At 46.3% G+C, this 15,409-nt stretch overlaps 1 protein-coding gene across 10 annotated transcripts in view; it reads left to right on the top strand.

Moving 5' to 3' along the window:
- The window catches only part of dmd (dystrophin), a 2,667,466-nt gene that overhangs the window by 772,880 nt on the left and 1,879,177 nt on the right, over positions 1-15,409 (top strand). For all 10 annotated transcript variants that reach the window (XM_038802261.1, XM_038802266.1, XM_038802267.1 and 7 more), the window contains exon 7: positions 11,945-12,063. In XM_038802261.1, the coding sequence (XP_038658189.1) occupies positions 11,945-12,063 (119 nt within the window). The remainder of the gene's footprint in view (positions 1-11,944; positions 12,064-15,409) is intronic.

Below are 15,409 nucleotides of genomic sequence, written 5' to 3'. Positions count from 1 at the left end.
AGAATGTGTAGAAAAAATCAAGCCGATTGATTTCAGGAATGAAGGGTTTCAGACAGATGGATAGATTGGAGAACCTGAGACTGTTCATCTTGTTGAGAGAAGATAATGTTGAGAGGAGAATTGATACAATTGTTAAAAATTGTGAAGGATCTGTTCAGAGTTGAAAGGCATAAACTGTTCCCATTGGCAGAAGTATTGGGAGCCAGAGGATTCTGATTTAAGATGATTGACAGAAGTGGCATGGTGGCATGGGGGAAAGTTGTTTTATGCATTGAGTGGTTAGGACTTGCAATGCACCGCCTGAAAATGTGGTGGAGAAAAAGACAATTTCTAATCCACCTAACCCGCACATCTTTGGATTGTGGGAGGAAACCGGAGCACCCAGAGGAAACAGACACGGGGAGAACATACAGACTCCGCACAGACAGTGACCCAAGCTGAGAATCGAACCTGGGACCCTGGAGCTGTGAAGCAACTGTGCTAACCATTATGCTACCGTGCTGCCCCAGTTTACATGTGGAGATGCCGGTGTTGGACTGGGGTGGGCACATTACAAAGTCTTGCAACACCAGGTTAAAGTCCAACATTTTTTTTGGAATCACTAGCTTTCGGAGCGTAGCTCCTTCGTCAGGTGAGTATTTACCTGGTGTTGTGAGACATTTACTGTGCCAATATTATACAGTCAGTGAAATATTTTTGTTGTGTAGTTACAGTGATAACATAAGAAACATGTCAGCAAATTTGAACACATCAAACTCCTTTAAACAGCAATGTGATAATGACTGGATAATCTGTTTTTATGATGTTGATAGACAGGTGAATAGTGGCCAGGAAAATCCCCCCTGCTGTTGCTCAAAACAGTGCCATGGATAATTTCTGAAGCTTTGGAGTGAAATGAGTGATGTATTGCAGCCAATAAAAGATTGAATCAACTTTAAAATAACTTTGTAAAAATTCACAAACTGATTACGGCAGTTTAAAAAAAGTTATACACAAGAATATGAGAGAACATTTGCAAGGTAATAATTTGTTGAGCATTCATACCTTCCAGGTCTTCCTTAAAGCCTGAGAGTGTACCGTTCCTATTTTCCCCTTTCACACATTTTTGAGGGGTAGCTCGATGGACAACAGGAATGAGCAATGTACCTCTGACTTTGTGTTAAATACCTCTTCCACTCCACATTTTGGTTTTCTTTACTGACTATGCAAAGCAGTATGGCAGATATGCCTATACTCAGTGGAGTGGGCTAGTTAACCTCTTGCCATTCTTCAGGGCCAAGTGATGAATAACATCACCACTTTGTTGCCTTAAAGTCTTTGAAAGAAAACAATTGCACTTCATTAATTGTTATTCATTTGTGTTCCTACTGGTTAAAAGATGTTTCTGTAAAATAGACAATAATTACTACATAAGTGTGCACCCTGGATAATTTTTGGTTCTATCTGTTTCAGCATTATTTCAATCATTGTTTAAAGTGGATCAAGTGAACTCAGTTTCCTCATATCACTTTATTTATCAAGTTGATTTGCTGCTGTTGAAATGTGCTGAATGAGTTCAAAGTACTGCCTAATTCTACAGTTCCTTGGCATTCAATTTTACAGGGAAAGCCAGAAATCAGTGTGTAATTGAGATACAACCCAGTTAACAATTATACAATCAACCCATGAGGCCTTTATTGATGTTAGCAGATAATTGCAGACACAGTCAGCCTTCTGTCTCTTACATTGGCTTTAGATCTTTCTGAATTCTGCAGTACTTCTGATGCAGTGACTCATTTATCAGAGACCGCTCTCTTTGAAAGAACTTCAGAGAACATAATATTTAAGAGTCTTATAAAAACACAATAGCTTGACGTTTGGTTCCAGACTAAGGCCCAAAGTATCCAAATGGCAGGCATGACAGTTTCACAATACTGTACTCATTGCTGGTGATGTTCAGCGGGATGGCCCCTTAGCCCTGCCTGATTCATGATGGATGAGGAGATCATTAAGAGCCCATTCATAGGGATATTGTGTTTTCTTTTATCAGCTATACACACTGTCTTGGGCAGACGTGATGAAGGAAGGCAGTTTAGGGATGGAGACCAATCACGACTGCCTATGGAATTAGCTGGCCTCTATAAAAGGATAAACAAAGCTGAGGGGACTTGACAATTGGGCAACACATGCAGTCAGCCAGCACGGATTCTGGGGAGGGTCGGCAGTAAGTATTTTTTCAGTGCAGGTGTCTCTCTTCCCCCTGCCCCCCCCCCCCCCCCCCCCCATCCCCCAAACATCACAGGGATCAAGGCTGTCTAGAGAAGAGGGCAAGGCTGCCGAGCATAACTAGGGATGCCATTTAACACAAGGAAGACTGCAACTGGCAATGGAAACATGGTTCAGAGGGTTTTGGAGCTACTGGAGATGGCCACAAACCTGCGCACCAAGAGACTGCAACTTTTAAGGCAGATGGTCATATTCATTTGTTCCCTCATAGCTGAAGATCTTGCACCTCACAGCACTGTTGACCATGCCCTGCCAATGGCTGGCACATTTACTGTGGCTTTGAACTTGCGGCTTCTTCCAATGATCAGTTGTGAACCTTGGTGGCAACTTGTAAATGGCAACACGTGCTTGCAGATTACTAATGCCCTATTTGTGAGAGCTGGACAATACACTCAAACACTGGCCTGCGGGAATGGCAGAGGTGCTGTTAACAATACACTAAAGCTCATTCCTTTATAAAAAGCCGCCACCACCCACCCCTTGCTGACTCCTCCCAACTACTCATTTCCTAACCATGGCGATATTCGCCGCCCAGTAGTAGTTCATTATGTTCGGCAATGCCTGCACCCCAACCCCCTCCTCACCCCCACTCCAAAAAAGCCCTCTTTTTTTTAATGAATGTTTTATTGAGGTATTTTTTTGGCATTTTAACAGCAACAAAATCAACAATATACATAACAAGAGAAATATATCCATAGTGCAAATTCCACCACCCCCTCCCGCAGGTCTTGCCATTACTTACCCCCCTAAACCAAAATAATCTAACCCCCCTCCCCTTTTCTGCTGGTGATTAGTTCTCTGCGAGGAAGTCGACGAATGGTTGCCACCTCCGGGCGAACCCCAGCAGAAACCCTCTCATGGCGAACTTAATTTTCTCCAGGCAGAGGAAGCCTGCCATGTCTGAAAGCCAGGTCTCCGATTTCGCGGGCTTTGAGTCCCTCCATGCCAGCAATATGCGCCTCCGGGCTACCAGGGAAGCAAAGGCCAGAACACCCGCCTCTTTCTCCTCCTGGATTCCCGGGTCCTGCGCCCCGCACACTTTGCACACCTAGCCTCCACCCCAAAAAACCTGCTCATCCGGGCCACTGTCATCTTCCTCGCCACGTCCACGCTCAGGTCCTGGTATACCCGCAGGATGCTGTTATCCCACTTGCAACTCCGCGTGCGCTTGGCCCACTGCAGAATACATTCCTTGTTCAGGAACCTGTGGAACCTCACCACCATCGCCCTCGGAGGGTTCCCCTGCCCGTGGCCTCCTGGCAAGCGCCTGGTATGCCCTGTCCACCTCCAGCGGTTGGGGGACGCCCCCTCCCCCAGCAGCTTTTCGGCGGGTGCAGTTATCAAGCTCCTCCACCTTCTCCAAGAGCCTTTTCTGCTGTTCCCGAAGCATCCCCACCTCCAGCTCCACTGCTGTTTGGTGCTCTTCTTGTTCCAGCAGCGCCGCTCCTGGGCGTTCAGTCTGCTCTCTAGGCGATCAATTGATTCTTTGATCGGGTCCAGGCATTCCCGTTCCTGTCTGGCGAAGCGATCCTGAATGGCCTGCATCACTGGGTCCGTTGAACGCTGCGCTGCCACCCCAGGGGTCCGTTCCTCGGCCATACTGTCTCCCATTATAGCTTCAACACAGCTCGGTACTGGCTTCTTGTTTCTGCCCTTTCGCACACTTCTGATCCTTTTTTCCAATAAACCAATGTGAGGAAACAGTCCCCAGCTGCCTCAACCTACAAATTTTCCATTTAAAACCAGAAAAAAGTCCAGGGGAAGGTCTAAAAGTCCGACCAGAGCGGGAGCCACCAAATGTGTGACTTACTCCTCCATAGCTGCCACCAGAAATCACAAGAAAGCCCTCTTGACCTGCAGGGTCTCCCCCCCCCCCCCCCCCCCCCCCCCCCCCCATACAAGCCCATTGATCAGCACGTTAATCTTTTTAAAGAACGTCTTCGGGACAAAGATCGGGAGGTTCTGAAATATAACAGGAACCTTGGCAGCACCGTCATCTTTACTGTCTGCACCCGTACTGAAAGCGGCAGCACGTCACTCCTCTTGAAGTCCTTCACCTGCTTCACCAGACGAGTCAAATTCAACTTGTGCAGCTGCACCCAACCCTGCGTCACCTGAATGCCCAGATATTTAAAACTCGCCCCCACTACCTTAAATGGCAGCTCTCCCAACCTCCTCTCCTGTCTCAATTGGAGACACCTCTCTCTTTCCCATATTCAACTTCTACCCAGAGAACCCATAATGTGCCAATTGGTTCGAAGTATATAACAACAGGTTTTCCGAGACTTCCGGTGGCGTTTGTGAGTGGGTCGGCCACATCGAGAGGATCTCCCGCCGGTGGCTACTATTTGCAGCGTTTTTGGGGGTTTCCCTGATTCTTCGCTCTTCCATTGTCAGCCCCGGGCATCAAGCGGGGCCAGTTTGAAAACCGGCGAGGAATCCCGCGTGGGCATCGTGCGGCTGGTGCTGAGGCGTCGGGCCCAGTGCGCGCGGAGGTCGGAGCAGTGGGGGCGGAGCCAAACTGAGGTCGAGGCAGCAGGCCCGAAGCCAAGGTGCGATGTAGGTGAGATATCCCACATCGAGTGGCTCGCGCCTAGAATGTTGTGAGACGACTGAAGTCTGGTCCCAGGGAAATTCTGGAGGAATACAAAAAAGAAGAGAAAGAAGTTTTAAAGAAACTTGGTGAAAGTTTTTTTTTCTTTTTTTGAAGGAAGAATTATTTATTTTTCTATTTAAAAAAAAAAGATTGAAGAAGGAAAGAAGGGTGGAAAAAAAAGGAAAAATAATAAGTCTTTAAGGATGCGAAAAGCAGCGTTGAAGAAGGGAGGAAATGTGGGCTCGCTGTTGAATGAGAGGACCAGCAAAAGTGCTGACAAGATGGTGGATGCCGGGCCGCATGGTGGGGCCACACTACTTACGGTGGAGAAGATGACCGAGGTGATGGCGGTGGAGCTGGAAAAGCAGTTTGCGCGGCACATGGAGGCTTTGAGGAAGGAGATGGCGGTCGCACTGAAGTCATTGGTGGAGGCGGCAATCACCCCAGTAAGGGTAGCTCTGGCAAAGACATCGGCCGAGGTAAGAGAGCAGGATGAGAAGATGAAGGAAGTGGAGGAGGCCGTGTCGCAGCACAGCGACCAGTTCACCTCGATGGGCGACAGGCCGCGGAGGGTGGTGGAGGTCAGCAGAGGACTCCGAGCAAAGCTCGAGGACTTGGAGAACCGCTTGAGGCGGCACAATCTGAGAATTATGGGCTTGCCCGAAGGGGCAGAGGGCCCAAGGCTAACAGAGTACTTCGCTAAGAAGTTGGCGGAGCTGATGGGGGAGGGTGAGAACCCCTCCCGGGACGAGTTGGACCGAGCTCATCGGTTATTAAGGCCGAAGCCCAAAGTGAATGAGCCACCAAGAGCAGTAATTACCTGCTTCTATGAGTAGAAGGAGAAGGTGTTAAGCTGGGCAAAGCAAAAGCGTGAGGTGCAGTGAGATGGTGCTGGAGTTCAGATCTACCAGGACTTGACGGTGGAGTTGGCAAAAAGACGAGCAGCGTTCGGGTAAGTAAAGGCGGCATTGTACAAAAAGGGGTGCGATTTGGTATGGTATACCCAGCGAAGCTGAGGGTGACGTATGATGCCAAAGACTTTTATTTCGAGACAGCAGAGGTGGCTGAGGCGTTCGTGAGGGCTTGGAACACAGGTGAGGAGCGGAGCTGGAAGAGAGACTGTGGACTGTGATTGGGGAGCTGGAAAATGTATAAATGCTATAAGTTTCTTTTTACTGACGTGTATTGTAATTTACTTCTCTTCACATTGTTACAGAGCTCAAGTTATTGGTTGGGTTGATTGTCATTCTGTGTTGTGATGGTTAAATCTTTTAGTGAATTGTATGGGTTGGATTGTTTTTGTTTTTTCTTCCTCTGGGACTGGGTGGGAGGGGACGATATATCTTGGCGGGGGGAGCCACCCATGCTAGCTAACTAAAATCAGCTAGTGACCGAAGGTGAGGTGAGAGCAGGGCTGCGGACATTGGAGCCTGGTTAGCAGGTTTTGATGGGCCTACGAGGCGAGCAAGGGGGAGGGATTGATGCTGGGAGATGTTTTTTCGAAAGGAAATGATGGGGGGGGGGGGGGGTGGTTTGGGAGGGGAGAAGGGGTTCTATGTTAATAATGAATCGGGGCGAGTCAGGCTCATGGGGCAGGGCCTGGTGGTATGATGATGGTGGATAAGAAGGGTGGGGGCGGGCGGGGGGGGGCAGTTAGGATAGTCACGTGGAAAATGAGAGGGTTAGGAGGACCAGTCAAGGGTGCTTGCGCATCTTAAAAGTTTGAAAGCCGATGTAGCAATGCTGCAGGAGTCTCACTTGAGGGTGAAGGGCCAGGTAAGACTTAAAAAGAGCTGGGTTAGTCAGGTGTTTCACTCTGGATTTGACGGAAGGGCTCAAGAGGTAGCAGTAATGGTCAGCAAAAGTGTATGCTTCCAGATGGAGGAGGTGGTGGCAGGTCAGGAGGGTAGATATGTGATTGTGACAGGGCCATGGAGGGGAGGTTAGTGGCGCTGTTAAGTGTATACGGTCCCAATTGGGACGATGTGGGATTCACAAAGAAGGTGTTTGGGGCTGTCCCCGACATGGACACACATGAACTGATAGTGGGGGGCGGACTGGAACCTGGTGCAGGAGTCAAGGTTGGGCAGGTCACGGCCGCGCTCGCTGGTCCCATCAAGGTGGGGGGGGGGGGGGGGGCGAAGGCATTGGCTGGGCTAAAGGAGAGGTCACCCTGTTAGGGCTTTTCTATAGGCCTCTGAAAGGTTCCAGAGATGTAGAGGAAAGGATTGCAAAGATGATTCTGGATAGGAGCGAAAGTAACAGGGTAGTTGTTATAGGGGACTTTTACTTTCCAAATATTGACTGCAAACACTATAGTTCGAGTACTTTAGATGGGTCCGTTTTTGTCCAATGTGTGCAGAAGGGTTTCCTGATGCAGTATGTAGATAGGCCAACGAGAGGCGAGGCCGTATTGGATTTGGTACTGGGTAATGAACCAGGACAGGTGTTAGATTTGGAGGTAGGTGAGCACTTTGGTGATAGTGACCACAATTCGATTACGTTTACTTTAGCGGTGGAAAGGGATAGGTATACACCGCAGGGCAAGAGTTATAGCTGGGGGAAAGGCAATTATGATGCGATGAGGCAAGACTTAGGATGCATCGGCTGGAGAGGAAAACTGCAGGGGATGGGCACAATGGAAATGTGGAGCATGTTCAAGGAACAGCTACTGCGTGGCCTTGATAAGTATGTACCTGTTAGGCAGGGAGGAAGTGGTCGAGCGAGGGAACCATGGGTTATTAAAGCAGTTGAAACACTTGTCAAGAGGAAGAAGGAGGCTTATGTAAAGATGAGACGTGATGGTTCAGTTAGGGCGCTTGAGAGTTACAAGTTAGCTAGGAAGGCTCTAAAGAGAGAACTAAGAAGAGCCAGGTGAGGACATGAGAAGTCTTTGGCAGGTAGGATCAAGGATAATCCTAAAGCTTTCTATAGATATGTCAGGAATAAAAGAATGACTAAGGTAAGAGTAGAGCCAGTCAAGGACAGTAGTGGGAAGTTGTGCGTGGAGTCCGAGGAGATAAGAGAGGTGCTAAATGAGTATTTTTCGTCTGTATTCACACAGGAAAAAGACAAAGTTGTCGAGGAGAACACTGAAATACAGGCTTCTAGACTAGAAGGGCTTGAGGTTCATTAGGAGGAGGTGTTAGCGATTCTGGAAAGTGTGAAAATAGATAAGTCCCCTGGGCCTGATGGGATTTATCCTAGGATTCTCAGGGAAGCTAGGGAGGAGATTGCTGAGCCTTTGACTTTGATCTTTAAGTCATCTCTGTCTACAGGAATAGTGCCAGAAGACTGGAGGATAGCAATTGTTGTCCCCTTGTTCAAGAAGGGGAGTAGAGATAACCCCTGTAACTATAGACCAGTGAGCCTTACTTCTGTTGTGGGCAAAGTCTTGGAAAGGATTAGAAAAGATAGGATGTATAATCATCTGGAAATGAATAATTTGATTAGAGATAGTCAACATGGTTTTGTGAAGGGTAGGTCGTGCCTCACAAACCTCATTGAGTTCTTCGAGAAGGTGACCAAACAGGTGGATGAGGGTAAAGCAGTTGATGTGGTGAGTATGGATTTCAGTAAAGCGTTTGATAAGGTTCCCCACGGTAGGCTATTGCAGAAAATACAGAGGCATGGGATTCAGGGTGATTTAGAAGTTTGGATCAGAAGACAAAGGGTGGTGCTTGATGGGAAATGTTCTGACTGGTGTCCAGTTACTTGTGGTGTACCACAAGGATCTGTTTTGGGGCCACTGCTGTTTGTCATTTTCATATAATCACGTTCATATGTTTTGGTCCTGTCCAAAGCTAGAGGGTTACTGGTAGGAGGTTTTTAGGGTAATTTCTAAAGTGGTGCACAGGAAACTGGCCCCTGGCCCCCAGGGGGCCATATTCGGGATGTTGGACCAGCCAGGGTTGGAAACGGGTGCGGAGGCAGATGTTGTCACCTTCGCCTCGTTGGTCGCCCGAAGGTGGATCCTGATAGGTTGGAGAGCAACCTCTCCACCCTGTGCCCTGGCGTGGCAGGTGGGCCTGTTGGAATTCTTGACTCTTGAGAAGGTTAAGTTTGAACGGAGGGGAAGGATGGGGGCATTATTCATTTTGCACTTTCAAGAACTGGATAACATCGAACATTAGTTGGGGCGTGTGGGTTGGAGGGAGGGGGGTTGTGTGTGTTACTGGCGACTATGGGTGATCCCTTATTCCTTTTTGTCATTTGTTTGTGTGAACATGCAGGCTAATGCTTGGGGTTTAGTGGGAGGATGGGATCGTTGTTATTGATATGGGGATTGACATATTTGTTGCTGATTATTGTTGGTGGGTGTAAATTTGGGAGAAAATGTGAAAAAGGAGAATAAAAAATAGTTTAAAAATAAATAAATAACAGCAACAGGTAGCCCGTTTACAGTGAAACCCTCCACCGGGAACCCATCCGGGGCTGGGGACTTTCCTGCCTGCATTGGCCCCATATTCTCCGTCACCTCCCTCAAGTCGATAAGGGCCCCAATCCCTGCACCAACTCCTCGCCCACCCTGCGAAACTCCAGCCCATCAGGAGCCGCCGCATTCCCTGCCCCCTCCTGCCCCAGGAGTCCAACTCATGTAATCGCCTGTAAAAAGCCTCAAACGCCCCACTCAGCCCCACTGGTTCTTTCCCAAAGGACATGAGTAAACCATGTGGATTTTTACGACAATCGACAATGGTTTCATGGTCACTATTACTGAGACAAGTTTTTCAATTCTCGATTATTAATTGAATTGAAATTCGGCTAGTGCCTTTGGTGGGATTTGAACACTTGTCAAGGCTACGCCTCGATGCCCAGTGACATTAACACTCTGCCACTGTTTCCACCCAGTGTGCAGTATGCTGTTAACGCTCTTCTCCTGGTCCAAGCTTATTGAACAGGTGCTCGTCTTCCTGTCCTGCACATCGGTGTTCAAATGCCTGACTCACATGAGGGATATCAAAGATCTTCCTGCCAGATCTGACACTAGCTCCAGAGCCTGACTGGTGGTGACCTTGGACAGAATCTTGCAGTCCATAGACTGCTGTCAATTTCTGATCTTTTCATCTCCTCTGTCTGTTTGTACCCAAGGGGACCTTTTCTCAGGGATTCTGACAGGCCAGGGTATCATTTTGTACACGTAGGAAATCTGGAGAAGGAACTCTTGACTGATTTTCCCGTCACTAACCCAAGTGCATTAAGGGTCATGCTACCACCACCCCAGTTTAAATCAGCAAAAGCAGCAAACTGAATTTGGGTTCCCCCTTGGTCCATATGATTCAAGTATTCTGTGGATACGAGCCATCAAGAGATCTAACTTGCACAGATTTCTGCAAGAATGTCAGTAGGAAATTTAAATTTGAAATCTGACAACGATTAAATGAATTGATGCTGAATGTCATAACCTGCTAATTTGAGTGGTTTATTTTTTAATATGAAAGAAATTCACCAACAGCTTTCAACAGATTGGTTGTCCATACTTCAAAATGACCTGATAAATTCCTAAATTAGTGAAATTATTTAACTCTATTTGAGAAAGGTAAATCCCGTGTCACAATAATAGAAACAAAATAATCTGGCACAGTTAACAATCTGTTGAGAAGAAACCTTTGCCTGACAGCAACGTTTTAACATTAGATGCTGGTTTCTCAAAAATGAAGCCAACTTCTCAATTTTCGAGGATTGTGTGTTTCCTCATCAGGGAATCAAGAAGCTATTGCAATCATAAATGCTTGTAACAGCTAATTTACAATCAGCTTTTCCTGATGTCACATGGTTAAAGGTTACAGTTTTACCTCTGGCATTAGTTCTGTCGATGGTTTCAACTGCTTATTCATGACAAGTCAATTTCATAACTCTTGTATTATTGAGCAGAGCTTTAGTAATCTCCCCCTTTCCACATAAATAACAGGTACAGTAACAATCCTGTACAAAATCTGGTGAGCAATCTAACATGAATGTCACTCTTCCGCCTGAGTTACTTTAATTCAGCACTGCAACAAGTGAAAGATGCCGGTTTCCGGTTGTAAGGGTTGATTATTCAAGCAATCACTGACTGTTTTGCAGGAGACTCTGGCTGGATGTTTTCAAAAAGCTGTTTCAACTGGTTTGTTTCATCTTTCCCCTTATCGTCTGACAAGTCTGCAATACTACTAATCTTTTTCAACTATCCGACTATGAGAACATAAGAACTTGCGTGTGGACTCAGTGTTAGCTAGATCAGAATTCAACTCAAAATCTTAATGTCTGAATGCCTTAGCTTCACCCAGCAATGACATCATCTCCCCAAGCTGAAAACGCATCAACTCCCCAGGGACTCCCCCGAGTCCAACAACAATAAATTAGCCCAGGTCTTTTTATTCTAGTCAATTTCACTTCTGGCTCATAAAAGCTTTCTGGTCTTGCAAAACAAGATTATTTTAAAACATGCCATTGCAGTTGAACACACTCGAGCCCAGGCTTTTAACCTTTACATTTCCAAATGCTTATAATCCCATATGTCTAAAATCCTGCATTTGTAACAGTATTCATGAGAACTATGCAAAGAGAAGAAAGATCTGCTCTGGTCTCTTATTAGTCGGCCTACGTTGCAGCTGCTCCACTAATGGGAGTCATTAAGTTAATGCTTGACGGTTGAGACACAGAGTGGAAAATGCTGCATGTAAGTCACTGCAGGAAATTTCTTCACATCACTAGTTACCATGCAATGTTGGCAATGCTTTCGAAGCAGATTTCCTGCTTATTCTGCTGGCTATAAAATGTTCCTTTAGGAGGAGTAAGCAAATATGTTTTAAACACAAATAAAATCAAGGTAATTTAAAAAATAATTATCTTCCTATTCTTCCAAGATTTTGACCTTTTAAATATTTACAAAATACTGATCCTCTGTAGATTTCCCAGTGCAAATTCACTATGATCTTTTAAAATGAGGGACTTGGGATTCATAAAATTTACAATACATATCTATCCCCCAAAGTAATAGTCTCTTTGAATTCTATTATTAGGTAGCAATTTAAAGTGGAATTGATTTCAATCCAAAAAGAACTAAGATTGACTTTATAATTTGCTTCATTGCATTCGCAGGCCTGACCTCTTTGATTGGAAGGATGTGGCAAAACTAGAGTCGGCACATGAGAGACTGGATCATGCCTTCAATGTGGCCAAAAAGTATCTCGGCATTGAAAAGTTGCTGGATCCTGAAGGTGAGTATAGAATTGAGAGATCTTTCAGGAACAGAGTCACAACTCAGTTTGATTTCAAAGAAAGACATGATGTTGCACGATTGATTTCCAATAAAGCTTCAGTACATCATTTACAAAATATGAACTATAAATATTTGAACTTGTTTTGTTTATTCTATTGCATTTATATTTATTCAGAAAAACAATTTTTTTAAATCTTGCATTTCTATCCTTCTCTGTATAGTTAAAATGAGTAACTACAGTGTGTAGTGTGGCACTGAGCCAATCAGACCAGGAAATATCTTATATTTAATTCCTGGTCAAAGATGAATTAAATAACCTTGTTTGTGACAGAAGTGAGACAATCACAATTATCTCTCAAAATCCCCAACTTGGAAAAGTGAAGATAAAAATCAAAGTTTCCATTCCTGATGCTGAACAGAGAGACATGCACCCCTGAATATAAAATATTAATGTAAGTCATGTAGAGAGCAATAGTCTGTTGTGACCTCCAATGTCTTCATATGTTCTGAAAAGTTGGTGTCTCTCTTCACTTAATTAAGCCTGTCAAGTAAGGTTGGTCACTTGCTACATTAGATATCATCATAACAGCACCCTGAGGCAGGACTTTAATCGGAGAAATTGAGTGCTGAAGACATGTCACATGGTTAAACAAGACAAAATGAATAGTTTTAATCATTATAAATGAACTCATTTTTTGAGGTGACATCTTGCGTTGTGGACAAAGTTAAATGGCCAGAAAGTGATTAGCACCGCATGTCCAAATGTTAGAGTTTTTTTGTCTTTTGTTTTGGAATCACCCTGGTCTGGGAACATTTGAATAGGATAGGAGCAAGAAGATTTTGTGGAGACGAGGTTTGAACTGGGAGTTGATGTTCGAGCTCTTCATTCTAACCACTGATGTGATAGCTGCAGCAGTGATTCCAGTAGATGGGCATCAGACTGAAAATCAAAGAAAGCTGTCCAGGCAGACAGAGAAAGAACCATACCTTCTTTGTCGTTTGCTAGTAGATTGTATTCATGATTCTGGAATTATATTTACACTTTTCATCGTGAGCCAGGAGATCCATGCACCCAGCATTTTGTGAAGGATTGAAGTGCGAAAAAGTGATTGATTCACAGTGAATAGAACCGCATTGTCAAGCGTATGCCAGATCAAAAAATATGGATATGCTTGCCTTTTCATTCATGATGAGCTCAATAATGCACTTATTTAGGCTGATAATCAAGCTTAAAGAAGAGAGAGTGGAGGACATCCGATGGCGGCATGTAGAGGGAAAGTCTCACGTTGGGTGGTTCCTGCTCGAGACTTGTTTTTAAGAGTTTTAATGCCTGGTCCCAGGGGCAATTTGTGATTTATTGAGTGTAGGAAGGCATAAAGAAGGCAAAGAATGTCGATGAGTCAGAGGAAAATGGCCTTGAAGAAGGGAGGGAGTGAGGATTCACCTTTGATTGAAAGGGCCAGCCTGGGAGCAGTCAAGATGGCGGTGGCTGGGTGGGGCTGCACTGTTCACGGCGGAGAAGATGACTGAGGTGATGCTCTTGGAGCTGGAGAAGCATTTTGCGAAGCATATGGAGGTGCTGAGAAAGGAGATGGCGGTGGCATTGAAGGCGTTGGTGGAGGAGGCAATTGTGCCAGTGAGGGTGGCTGTGGTGAAGACATCGCCGAGGTGCTGGAGCAGGGCGAGAAGATGAAGGGAGTGGAGGAGGCCATGTCGCAGCACAGTGATCAGCTCGCCTCTATGGGGGAAGGATGGTTGAGGCCAGCAAGGGGCTGTGAGCATAGTTGGAGGACTTGGAAAACTGTTTGAGCATTCAAAATTTGAGGATTGTGGGCCTGCCCGAGGGGGTGGAGGGCCTGAGGCTGACGGAGTACTTTGCCAAGATGTTGGCAGAATTGATGGGGGAGGGAGAGGCACCCTCTCGGTATGAACTGAACTGGGCTCATTGGTTGTTGAGACCTAAACCGAAGGTGAATGAGCCGCCAAGAGCAGTGGCCACCTGTTTTTACAGGTACCACATGAAGGAGAAGGTCTTGAACTGGCCAAAGCAGAAGCGGGAGGTGCAGTGGGCTGGTGCTGGTGTTGGCATTTACCAGGACTTGACGGTGGAACTGGCAAGGAGGCAAACGGCTTTCGGCCGAATGAAGGCGGCATTGTAGAACAATGGGGTGCAGTTTGGCATGGTGTATGCAGCGAAGTTGGGGGCGACCTACAACTCCAAGGACTTCTATTTTGAGGCGGCGGAGGCGTTTGTGAGGGAAGAAGGCTTGGGGCATAAGTGAGGAATGGGACTGAAGATGAATTGTGTACTTTGGAAGGGGAGTCGGGAGAGTGTATATATCCAGTTTTGGTTTATGCTTTTACTTCATGCTTTTATAGAGGTTACGTTTTTATTCTTGTTTTTTCTGAGATGTGTATGTCTGCATGGGATATCTGGGGTTGAGGGGGGGTAAGTTGCTCTGGTTGTTTCCTGAGAATGGGCGGAAGGGGAGGGGGGGTTTGGGCAGTGGCCCTCGCACTAGTAAGCGTTAGTTGGCTAGTGAACAGAGGTGCGGTGGGGGGAGGGACTGCAGAAATTGGAGCCTGGTGAGCAGGTTTCAATGGGCCCAGGAGGTGTGAAAAAGTGGGGGGAGGGAATCGATACTGGGTGAGGTTTTTTCTATTTTTAAAAATTAATTTCTATTGAAATTTTTGAAAAATGTATAACAACAGAACAATAATAATAACAATAATAAACCCCCCCCCGGACCCGTAACAACGCATATAACGAACCCCCCCCACTCCCCCAAACCCAATAAACAACAAAATAAATTTAAAATAAATTAAATTAACATAAACAATGCCCCCCTGAAACCCCCCCACCCCTGGTTTGCTGCTGCTGCTGACCTAGTTCCCTATCGTTCTCCAGCTTAATGAGTCCCGCCATGTCATTGATCCAGGTCTCCACGCTTGGGGGTCTCGCATCTTTCCATTGCAACAAGATCCTCCGCCGGGCTACTAGGGACGCAAAGGCCAAAACCCCGGCCTCTTTCGCCTCCTGCACTCCCGGCTCCACCCCAACCCCAAATATCGTGAGTCCCCAGCTTGGCTTGACCCTGGACCCTACCACCCTCGACACCGTCCTCGCCACCCCCTGCCAGAATTCCCCCAGTGCTGGGCATGCCTAAAACATATGGGCATGGTTCGCTGGGCTCCCCGAACACCTAATGCACCTGTCCTCACCCCCAAAAAACCTGCTCATCCTCGTCCCGGACATATGCGCCCTGTGCAGTACCTTGAACTGGATGAGGCTAAGCCTCGCACATGAAGAGGAGGAGTTCACCCTCTCCAGGGCGTTCACCCAT

Source organism: Scyliorhinus canicula, chromosome 7 (assembly GCF_902713615.1).
Source record: "Scyliorhinus canicula chromosome 7, sScyCan1.1, whole genome shotgun sequence".
NCBI lineage: Eukaryota > Metazoa > Chordata > Chondrichthyes > Carcharhiniformes > Scyliorhinidae > Scyliorhinus > Scyliorhinus canicula.
This window is presented reverse-complemented; position numbering and strand designations above follow the sequence as displayed.